Source organism: Bufo bufo, chromosome 2 (assembly GCF_905171765.1).
Source record: "Bufo bufo chromosome 2, aBufBuf1.1, whole genome shotgun sequence".
NCBI lineage: Eukaryota > Metazoa > Chordata > Amphibia > Anura > Bufonidae > Bufo > Bufo bufo.
This window is the reverse complement of record NC_053390.1, coordinates 828,163,308-828,176,330: the sequence shown is the minus strand read 5'-3', so window position 1 is coordinate 828,176,330 and position 13,023 is coordinate 828,163,308. Positions and strand designations below refer to the sequence as shown.

Sequence of the window (13,023 nt, the reverse complement as noted above, 5' to 3'; positions counted from 1 at the left end):
TATGTCCTCATTTCTGAGGAATCTGCCCACCTGTCTGGTGTGGTGAAGATCGGCCACCTATGCCGTGGGGTGTGTCCCAGGCTCCAGGCCAAGTGTCCAGCAGTGCCACGGGTGTGTCCTTGGCGCTGGCACTATGCCGCATCCACGATGTGCGCACCGGCAGGAGGGATCCATTGCGGTCTCATAGCCGCTGCCCTGCCGATGGTTCGCGCAGTGTGCGCCCGACGCCCCCGGCATTTGACATCCCCAGCATGCCTCTCCTAGTCTCGGAGGCCGCCGCACTTCCGGGTTCGGGCAGCGTCTGACGTCATCAGTCAGCGCGCCCTCTGGGGCCAATAGGAAGCCGCAGGAGCGGCTGACGTCACCAGGCGGCGTCCAGGGCGCCAAATTCAAATATTTAAGGTGGATGCAGGCTGGAGCAAGCTGCCATAAGTAAAGATCGACTCCGCTGAGTCCTCAAGCTGGGAAGTCCCCGCCAGAGTTGATCCTGCGGTAACAAGGCTGGCTAAAAGGTCCTTCTTTCCTGCAGATGACTCCGCGCTGCTGAGGGACCCGATGGACAGAAAGGCAGATAACTTGCTAAAGAGACTGCATTCTTACTTGGCCACGTTAAGTAAGGCAGCCATGGCCGCAGTACCAGTGGCTCGAGCCCTCAGAATCTGGCTAAGTCACCTAGGAAGGGACATCGAGGACGGAGTCTCCAGAGAAGACCTGCTCCTTCAACTGCCATCCCTTAAAATGGCCGCTGAGTTTTTGTGCGACTTTCCAGTGGATTCGCTGAGATTCCTGGCTAAAGATATGGCCCTCTCAAATTCAATAAGAAGGACCTTGTGGCTCAAGCTATGGGCAGGAGATGTTGCCTCAAAGACCAACCTCTGCGCTCTACCCTTTGAGCCTGGGAGACTGTTCGGCTCTCAGCTAGACAAGCTGTTAGAAGCCAATTCGGATGAAAAATCTCTGAAGTTCCCTCAGGTTAAAACCAAGATCCGTCCAAGGAATTTTCGTCCCTTTGGTAGGCAGCCTTACCGCAGAACAGGCTATCGTGGGCGATCTAGCAGAGGCCGGTCAGACAGAAGAGTCCTTCCCAGTTCTGCTGAAAAAGCAAGAGGAAAGGAAGACATCAGTAAAAACTCCAAGGCTGATTTCTGACGTCGAAAGCCAGTCTGTAGGAGGTCGCTTATCCCACTTCTACAACAACTGGGAGAGAATCACTACAGACAAATGGGTTCTGGATCTAATAAGGGACGGATACTCGCTAGAGTTTCTTCATCAGCCAAGAAGCAGATTTCTGTTTCAAAGAGAAGACCCTCGTATAGATCACCTGGTGGACCAATTTCTAAAGAAAGGAGCTTTAGAACGGGTACCAAGAGGTCAAGAAAAAAAGGGAGTCTACTCCAGGTTGTTTCTAGTCCCAAAAGCAAGCGGGGATTGGCGTCTCGTTATAGACCTCAGATACTTAAATCATTTTCTGAAAAAAATCCATTTCAAAATGGAAACATTAAGATCGGTGGTGTCCACTCTTCAGCGAGATCAGTTCATGGCCTCCCTGGACTTGGAGGACGCCTACCTGCATGTGCCCATAAGATCGTCCTCAAGGAAATTCCTAAGAGTGGCCGTCAGAAGAGCAGGAAGGATCCTGCACTTTCAATTCAGAGCATTGCCCTTCGGGCTGACGTCCGCACCCAGGATTTTTACCAAAATATCAGTGGTAGCAGCAGTGCATCTACGCTTACAGGCCATTCAAGTCTATCCTTACCTCGACGACTGGCTAGTGGCAGCAGCAACGGAGGAACAGTTACAACTTCATCTCCGTACAGTCATCTCACTTCTCCAGTCCCTCGGTTTCATAATGAGTTGGAAGAAATCTCAGCTCTCCCCAACGACGTCGAAAAGATTTTTGGGGATGGTGGTAGACACCCGCTGCATGAAAGTGTTCCTTCCTTCAGACAAGGGTCAGAAGATCAGAGAGGAAGTGAGAACCTTGAGATCCATTCACAAGCCATCCGTACGCAGAGTGATGAAGACCTTGGGTCATCTGACTTCTACCATAGATGCGGTCCCCTGGGCGAAGATCCATATGCGAGACCTTCAATGGAATATGATACAGGCAAGACGCACCAGTCATTGCGATTTGGAAAGAAGAATCAGCCTGAGGCCTTCCGTTATTCAGAGTCTGAACTGGTGGTTACAGACGGAGAAGCTCACAGTAGGGAAATCATTTCAGTATCTGTCACCGATAATAATGACCACGGATGCCTCAGCCAGAGGCTGGGGAGCTCACGTGCAGAACAGATGGATCCAAGGGAAATGGTCTCCCCAGGATATGCGACAGTCCTCGAACTTCAAGGAAATGAAGGCTGTTCTGGAATCACTAGTCCATTTTCAAACCCTCCTGGAAGGAAAATCGGTGCTGGTTCGCTCAGACAACCTCTCCACGGTGTTCTATCTGAACAAACAAGGAGGAACGAGGAGCCCGTCCTTAATGAGATTATGCAAACGGATTTTCATCTGGGCAGAATCACATCTTTTGCAATTAAGAGCGATTCATATAAGAGGCTGTTACAATATACAAGCAGATCGTCTGAGTCGGATGACAGTCAGTCCGAGCGAGTGGGGTTTGAATCCGATTTACTTCAAGCAAATCATAGCCAGATGGGGTTGTCCAACCTGGGATCTGATGGCCTCCAGACAAAATCGGAAACTCCAGAAGTTCTGTTCCCTGAGCAAACACGACGGGCCGACAGTGGTAGACGCCTTCTCGATGTCTTGGAGTCGCCTATTTGTCTACCTATTTCCACCAGTACCCCTCATACCGAGGGTTCTACAGAAGATTGCGGTAGAAAGACCCAAAGTAATACTAATAGCACCATTTTGGCCCCGGAGGTCATGGTTTCCTCTTCTTCTCCAACTGTCCGAAGGGAACTATTGGAAGCTTCCATGTGCCCCCGACCTTCTCCTCCAGCAGGGTCTATTCCATCAGAACCTAGACAGGTTGCACCTCACGGCCTGGATGTTGAGAGAAGCAGATTAGAGGAAGAGGGCCTACCAGCTTCGGTCATTGACACATTAATGAATTCCCGCAAGCGTTCTACCAATGTGAAATATGCCAAAGTATTAGGAAAATTCCGGTCTTGGTTGTCGGGAAAGGGATATACGGAAATAAACATCTCCAGTATTCTTCAGTTCCTTCAAGAAGGATTTGATATGGGCTTGAAGCCGAATACCTTAAAATCCCAGATGACTGCCATTAATATCTTGACTGAGAATAAATATCTGTTCCATCCTCTGATAGTCAGATTCTTCAAGGCCTTGAAAAGGCTAAGACCGGTGATTCACGAACCCTTTCCTGTGTGGGACTTATCCCTAGTACTAAGGGGACTCACAAGACCACCCTTTGAACCGCTGGAACAGGTGGACATCAGATATCTCTCCTTCAAAGTTCTGTTTCTTGTAGCCATTACTTCGGCGAAAAGATTGGGGGAACTACGAGCGTTATCTTCCAGACATCCATATATACGAATCCTTCCTGATGGGATATTGATTAGAACCATACCTTCCTTTCAACCAAAGGTTCCTTCCACTATGAATATTAATAGGGAAACCTTCTTGCCTACATTCTTCCCAAATCCGGCGGATGAAGAACAGGAGCAATTACATATGCTAGATGTGAAAAGAGCAGTAGAAATTTATTTGCGAAGAACGGAAGAGTTCCGTTTAGACGAAAGTCTTTTTCTGCTTTATTCTGGACCGAGAAGAGGGCGAACGCCATCCAAGGATTCACTCGCCCGGTGGATAAAGAACACCATCACAGAAACCTACTTGTTAGAGGGGGAAACTCCACCACTTTCCATCAAGGCTCATTCCACAAGATCGACAGCAGCCTCTTGGGCGGAATATGGGCAGGTGTCTATACAAGAAATCTGCAGCGCAGCCTCCTGGTCCACTCCTTCCACCTTCGCAAAGCATTATCGCCTCGACATCGAGTCCAGGAGCTCAGCCTTTGGCACAGGCATTCTAAGTTCAGCTTCAGTATAATCCCCCCCTTTGGAATCTATAAAAATCCCATTCTGTGCTGCCGAGGACGATAAGGGAAAGTAGAAAATTGGTACCTGGAATTTTACTTTCCTTGAGTCCGAAGGCAGCACAGGCTTACCCTCCCTAAATAAATTATATTTTTTGTTCTGCAACTGTGTGGATCTATTTTTTAATACAAGGGGCAGTTGCAATTCACCAGACCTTATAGGTGTACTAATTATGTGATTGACTAATTGTTTGATTGTTTAAATCTAGGTGGGCGGTCCTATGAAACTAAAAGAGGTCAACGTTAACCCATTCTGTGCTGCCTTCGGACTCAAGGAAAGTAAAATTCCAGGTACCAATTTTCTACTATACCAGCTGTACATATATAATTATATACAGGAGATACCCAGGTTATACCAGCTGTACATATATAATTATATACAGGAGATGCCCAGGTTATACCAGCATGCTCCATATCACTATATACAAGAAGATGTATAACTCATACCAGCTGTACATATATAATTATATACAGGAGATACCCAGGTTATACCAGCATGCTCCATATCACTATATACAAGAAGATGTATAACTTATACCAGCTGTACATATATAATTATATACAGGAGATACCCAGGTTATACCAGCATGCTCCATATCACTGTATACAAGAAGATGTATAACTTATACCAGCTGTACATATATAATTATATACAGGAGATGCCCAGGTTATACCAGCTGTACATATATAATTATATACAGGATATACCCAGGTTATACCAGCATGGTCCATATCACTATATACAAGAAGATGTACAACTTATACCAGCTGTACATATATAATTATATACAGGAGATACCCAGGTTATACCAGCATGGTCCATATCACTGTATACAAGAAGATATATAACTTATACCAGCTGTACATATATAATTATATACAGGAGATGCCCAGGTTATACCAGTATGGTCCATATCACTATATACAAGAAGATGTATAACTTATACCAGCTGTACATATATAATTATATACAGGAGATACCCAGGTTATACCAGTATGGTCCATATCACTATATACAAGAAGATGTATAACTTATACCAGCTGTACATATATAATTATATACAGGAGATGCCCAGGTTATACCAGTATGGTCCATATCACTATATACAAGAAGATGTATAACTTATACCAGCTGTACATATATAATTATATACAGGAGATGCCCAGGTTATACCAGTATGGTCCATATCACTATATACAAGAAGATATATAACTTATACCAGCTGTACATATATAATTATATACAGGAGATGCCCAGGTTATACCAGTATGGTCCATATCACTGTATACAGGAATATGTATAACTTATACCAGCTGTACATATATAATTATATACAGGAGATACCCAGGTTATACCAGCATGCTCCATATCACTATATACAAGAAGATGTATAACTCATACCAGCTGTACATATATAATTATATACAGGAGATACCCAGGTTATACCAGCATGCTCCATATCACTATATACAAGAAGATGTATAACTTATACCAGCTGTACATATATAATTATATACAGGAGATACCCAGGTTATACCAGCATGCTCCATATCACTGTATACAAGAAGATGTATAACTTATACCAGCTGTACATATATAATTATATACAGGAGATGCCCAGGTTATACCAGCTGTACATATATAATTATATACAGGATATACCCAGGTTATACCAGCATGGTCCATATCACTATATACAAGAAGATGTACAACTTATACCAGCTGTACATATATAATTATATACAGGAGATACCCAGGTTATACCAGCATGGTCCATATCACTATATACAAGAAGATGTATAACTTATACCAGCTGTACATATATAATTATATACAGGAGATGCCCAGGGTATACCAGCATGGTCCATATCACTATATACAGAAGATGTATAACTTATACCAGCTGTACATATATAATTATATACAGGAGATGCCCAGGTTATACCAGCATGGTCCATATCACTGTATACAAGAAGATGTATAACTTATACCAGCTGTACATATATAATTATATACAGGAGATGCCCAGGTTATACCAGCATGGTCCACATCACTATATACAAGAAGATGTATAACTTATACCAGCTGTACATATAGAATTATATACAGGAGATACCCAGGTTATACCAGCATGCTCCATATCACTATATACAAGAAGATGTATAACTTATACCAGCTGTACATATATAATTATATACAGGAGATGCCCAGGTTATACCAGCATGGTCCATATCACTATATACAAGAAGATGTACAACTTATACCAGCTGTACATATATAATTATATACAGGAGATACCCAGGTTATACCAGCATGGTCCATATCACTATATACAAGAAGATGTATAACTTATACCAGCTGTACATATATAATTATATACAGGAGATACCCAGGTTATACCACCATGCTCCATATCACTGTATACAGGAAGATGTATAACTTATACCGGCTGTACATATATAATTATATACAGGAGATACCCAGGTTATACCAGCTGTACATATATAATTATATACAGGAGATACCCAGGTTATACCAGCATGGTCCATATCACTATATACAAGAAGATGTATAACTTATACCAGCTGTGCATATATAATTATATACAGGAGACACCCAGGTTATACCAGCATGGTCCAGATCACTATATACAAGAAGAAGTATAACTCATACCAGCTGTACATATATAATTATATACAGGAGATGCCCAGGTTATACCAGCATGGTACATATCATTATATAGAAGAAGATGTATAACTTATACCAGCTGTACATATATAATTATATACAGGAGATACCCAGGTTATACCAGCATGGTCCATATCACTATATACAAGAAGATGTATAACTTATACCGGCTGTACATATATAATTATATACAGGAGATACCCAGGTTATACCAGCATGGTCCATATCACTATATAGAAGAAGATGTATAACTTATACCAGCTGTATATATATAATTATATACAGGAGACACCCAGGTTATACCAGCATGGTCCATATCATTATATACAAGAAGATGTATAACTTATACCGGCTGTACATATATAATTATATACAGGAGATACCCAGGTTATACCAGCATGGTCCAAATCACTATATACAAGAAGATGTATAACTTATACCAGCTGTACATATATAATTATATACAGGAGATACCCAGGTTATACCAGCATGCTCTATATCACTGTATACAAGAAGATGTATAACTTATACCAGCTGTACATATATAATTATATACAGGAGATACCCAGGTTATACCAGCATGGTCCATATCACTATATACAAGAAGATGTATAACTTATACCGGCTGTACATATATAATTATATACAGGAGATACCCAGGTTATACCAGCATGGTCACTATCACTATATACAAGAAGATGTATAACTTATACCAGCTGTACATATATAATTATATACAGGAGATACCCAGGTTATACCAGCATGGTCCATATCACTATATACAAGAAGATGTATAACTTATACCAGCTGTACATATATAATTATATACAGGAGATACCCAGGTTATACCAGCATGGTCCATATCACTATATACAAGATGATGTATAACTTATACCAGCTGTACATATATAATTATATACAGGAAACACCCAGGTTATACCAGCATGGTCCATATCACTATATAGAAGAAGATGTATAACTTATACCAGCTGTACATATATAATTATATACAGGAGACACCCAGGTTATACCAGCATGGTCCATATCACTATATACAAGAAGATGTATAACTTATACCAGCTGTACATATATAATTATATACAGGAGATACCCAGGTTATACCAGCACGGTCCATAACATTATATACAAGAAGATGTATAACTTATACCAGCTGTACATATATAATTATATACAGGAGATGCCCAGGTTATACCAGCATGGTCCATATCACTATATACAGAAGATGTATAACTTATACCAGCTGTACATATATAATTATATACAGGAGATGCCCAGGTTATACCAGCATGGTCCATATAACTATATACAAGAAGATGTATAACTTATACCAGCTGTACATATATAATTATATACAGGAGATGCCCAGGTTATACCAGCATGGTCCATATCACTATATACAGAAGATGTATAACTTATACCAGCTGTACATATATAATTATATACAGGAGATGCCCAGGTTATACCAGCATGGTCCATATAACTATATACAAGAAGATGTATAACTTATACCAGCTGTACATATATAATTATATACAGGAGATGCCCAGGTTATAGCAGCATGGTCTATATAACTATATACAAGAAGATGTATAACTTATACCATCTGTACATATATAATTATATACAGGAGATCCCCAGGTTATACCAGCATGGTCCATATCACTATATACAAGAAGATGTATAACTTATACCAGCTGTACATATATAATTATATACAGGAGATACCCAGGTTATACCAGCATGGTCCACATCACTATATACAAGGAGATGTATAACTTATACCAGCTGTACATATATAATTATATACAGGAGATGCCCAGGTTATACCAGCATGGTCATATCACTATATACAAGATGTATAACTTATACCAGCTGTACATATATAATTATATACCGGAGATACCCAGGTTATACCAGCATGGTACATATCACTGTATACAAGAAGATGTATAACTCATACCAGCTGTACATATATAATTATATACAGGAGATACCCAGGTTATACCAGCATGCTCCATATCACTATATACAAGATGATGTATAACTTATACCAGCTGTACATATATAATTAAATACAGGAGATACCCAGGTTATACCAGCATGGTCCATATAACTATATACAAGAAGATGTATAACTTATACCAGCTGTACATATATAATTATATACAGGAGATACCAAGGTTATACCAGCATGGTCCATATCACTATATACAAGAAGATGTATAACTTATACCAGCTGTACATATATAATTATATACAGGAGATGCCTAGGTTATACCAGCATGGTCCATATCACTATATACAAGAAGATGTATAACTTATACCAGCTGTACATATATAATTATATACAGGAGATACCCAGGTTATACCAGCATGGTCCATATCACTATATACAAGAAGATGTATAACTTATACCAGCTGTACATATATAATTATATACAGGAGATGCCCAGGTTATACCAGCATGGTCCATATCACTATATACAAGAAGATGTATAACTTATACCAGCTGTACATATATAATTATATACAGGAGATACCCAGGTTATACCAGCATGGTCCAGATCACTATATACAAGAAGAAGTATAACTCATACCAGCTGTACATATATAATTATATACAGGAGATGCCCAGGTTATACCAGCATGGTACATATCATTATATAGAAGAAGATGTATAACTTATACCAGCTGTACATATATAATTATATACAGGAGATACCCAGGTTATACCAGCATGGTCCATATCACTATATACAAGAAGATGTATAACTTATACCGGCTGTACATATATAATTATATACAGGAGATACCCAGGTTATACCAGCATGGTCCATATAACTATTTAGAAGAAGATGTATAACTTATACCAGCTGTATATATATAATTATATACAGGAGACACCCAGGTTATACCAGCATGGTCCATATCATTATATACAAGAAGATGTATAACTTATACCGGCTGTACATATATAATTATATACAGGAGATACCCAGGTTATACCAGCATGGTCCATATCACTATATACAAGAAGATGTATAACTTATACCAGCTGTACATATATAATTATATACAGGAGATACCCAGGTTATACCAGCATGGTCCATATCACTATATACAAGAAGACGTATAACTTATACCAGCTGTACATATATAATTATATACAGGAGATGCCCAGGTTATACCAGCATGGTCCATATCACTATATACAGAAGATGTATAACTTATACCAGCTGTACATATATAATTATATACAGGAGATACCCAGGTTATACCAGCATGGTCCACATCACTATATACAAGAAGATCTATAACTTATACCAGCTGTACATATATAATTATATACAGGAGAGACCCAGGTTATACCAGCATGGTCCATATCACTATATACAAGAAGATGTATAACTTATACCAGCTGTACATATATAATTATATACAGGAGATACCCAGGTTATACCAGCATGGTCCATATCACTATATACAAGAAGACGTATAACTTATACCAGCTGCACATATATAATTATATACAGGAGATGCCCAGGTTATACCAGCATGGTCCATATCACTATATACAAGAAGATGTATAACTTATACCAGCTGTACATATATAATTATATACAGGAGATACCCAGGTTATACCAGCATGGTCCATATGACTATATACAAGAAGATGTATAACTTATACCAGCTGTACATATATAATTATATACAGGAGATGCCCAGGTTATACCAGCATGGCCCATATCACTATATACAAGAAGATGTATAACTTATACCATCTGTACATATATAATTATATACAGGAGATACCCAGGTTATACCAGCATGCTCCATATCATTATATACAAGAAGATGTATAACTTATACCGGCTGTACATATATAATTATATACAGGAGATACCCAGGTTATACCAGCATGGTCCATATGACTATATACAAGAAGATGTATAACTTATACCAGCTGTACATATATAATTATATACAGGAGATGCCCAGGTTATACCAGCATGGTCCATATCACTATATACAAGAAGATGTATAACTTATACCATCTGTACATATATAATTATATACAGGAGATACCCAGGTTATACCAGCATGCTTCATATCATTATATACAAGAAGATGTATAACTTATACCAGCTGTACATATATAATTATATACAGGAGATGCCCAGGTTATACCAGCATGGTCCATATCACTATATACAAGAAGATGTATAACTTATACCAGCTGTACATATATAATTATATACAGGAGATACCCAGGTTATACCAGCATGGTACATATCATTATATAGAAGAAGATGTATAACTTATACCGGCTGTACATATATAATTATATACAGGAGATACCCAGGTTATACCAGCATGCTCCATATCATTATATAGAAGAAGATGTATAACTTATACCGGCTGTACATATATAATTATATACAGGAGATACCCAGGTTATACCAGCATGGTACATATCATTATATAGAAGAAGATGTATAACTTATACCGGCTGTACATATATATAATTATATACAGGAGATACCCAGGTTATACCAGCATGGTCCATATCACTATATACAAGAAGATGTATAACTTATACCAGCTGTACATATATATAATTATATACAGGAGATACCCAGGTTATACCACCATGCTCCATATCACTGTATACAAGAAGATGTATAACTTATACCAGCTGTACATATATAATTATATACAGGAGATACCCAGTTTATACCAGCATGGTCCATATCACTATATACAAGGAGATGTATAACTTATACCAGCTGTACATATATAATTATATACAGGAGATACCCAGGTTATACCAGCATGGTCCATATCACTATATACAAGAAGATGTATAACTTATACCAGCTGTACATATATAATTATATACAGGAGATACCCAGGTTATACCAGCATGGTCCATATCACTATATACAAGAAGATGTATAACTTATACCAGCTGTACATATATAATTATATACAGGAGATACCCAGGTTATACCAGCATGGTCCATATCACTATATACAAGAAGATGTATAACTTATACCAGCTGTACATATATAACTATATACAGGAGATACCCAGGTTATACCAGCATGGTCCATATCTCTATATACAAGAAGATGTATAACTTATACCAGCTGTACATATATAATTATATACAGGAGATACCCAGGTTATACCAGCATGGTCCATATCACTATATACAAGAAGATGTATAACTTATACCAGCTGTACATATATAATTATATACAGGAGATGCCCAGGTTATACCAGCATGGACTATATCACTATATAGAAGAAGATGTATAACTTATACCAGCTGTACATATATAATTATATACAGGAGATGCCCAGGTTATACCAGCTATACATATATAGTTATATACAGGAGATACCCAGGTTATACCAGCATGGTCCATATCACTATATACAAGAAGATGTATAACTTATACCAGCTGTACATATATAATTATATACAGGAGATACCCAGGTTATACCACCATGCTCCATATCACTATATACAAGAAGATGTATAACTTATACCAGCTGTACATATATAATTATATACAGGAGATACCCAGGTTATACCAGCATGGTCCATATCACTATATACAGAAGATGTATAACTTATACCAGCTGTACATATATAATTATATACAGGAGATACCCAGGTTATACCAGCATGCTCCATATCACTATATAGAAGAGTATCTATATCTCATGCCATCTGTAAATATATACAGTATATATATAAATACACACACACATATAATAAACCGAGCCGGTCCCTGCTCTAGGTCTTGCTGTCCTAATTCGCCATCATACGCCGGTGTCTGATCGCAGTGTGTATCTCGCCCCCTTTATAATATACATTGTCTTCTGGGCACGGACTCTGAGTCTGACATCTGTGAATCATTTACTCGGAGATGGTTGTGTGGAAAGCTAGATAAATGCAGGTGATTATAGCGCAGCCAGTGTGACTGCTGAACAGGTTCTTCCACTTTAGATGTTTCCATAGGGCGTACGGAGAAGAGTCTTGTTATGACATTATATTATGTGCATTGTCTTTCCCTCGTGTTGTTAGAAGAAATATTTATAGTGGTCAGTAATAAGAAAAATGTTGTCGTTTCTCTCTTTGAGCGCAGACAATCAGGTTTTGTTGTACCAGGACATAAGGGAAAGTAAGGTCCTCTGTGTTCTTCTTGAGGACTACACATG

The 13,023-nt window shown here is 38.9% G+C and overlaps 1 protein-coding gene across 2 annotated transcripts in view; it reads right to left on the bottom strand.

The window, feature by feature from the left end:
• The window catches only part of LOC120991847, a 43,770-nt gene extending 31,136 nt beyond the window's left edge, over window positions 1-12,634 (bottom strand). For both annotated transcript variants that reach the window (XM_040420599.1, XM_040420598.1), the window contains exon 1: window positions 12,570-12,634. In XM_040420599.1, coding sequence (XP_040276533.1) covers window positions 12,570-12,573 — 4 coding nt within the window. In that variant the 5' untranslated portion in view covers window positions 12,574-12,634. The remainder of the gene's footprint in view (window positions 1-12,569) is intronic.
• Window positions 12,635-13,023: the final 389 nt, after the last annotated feature.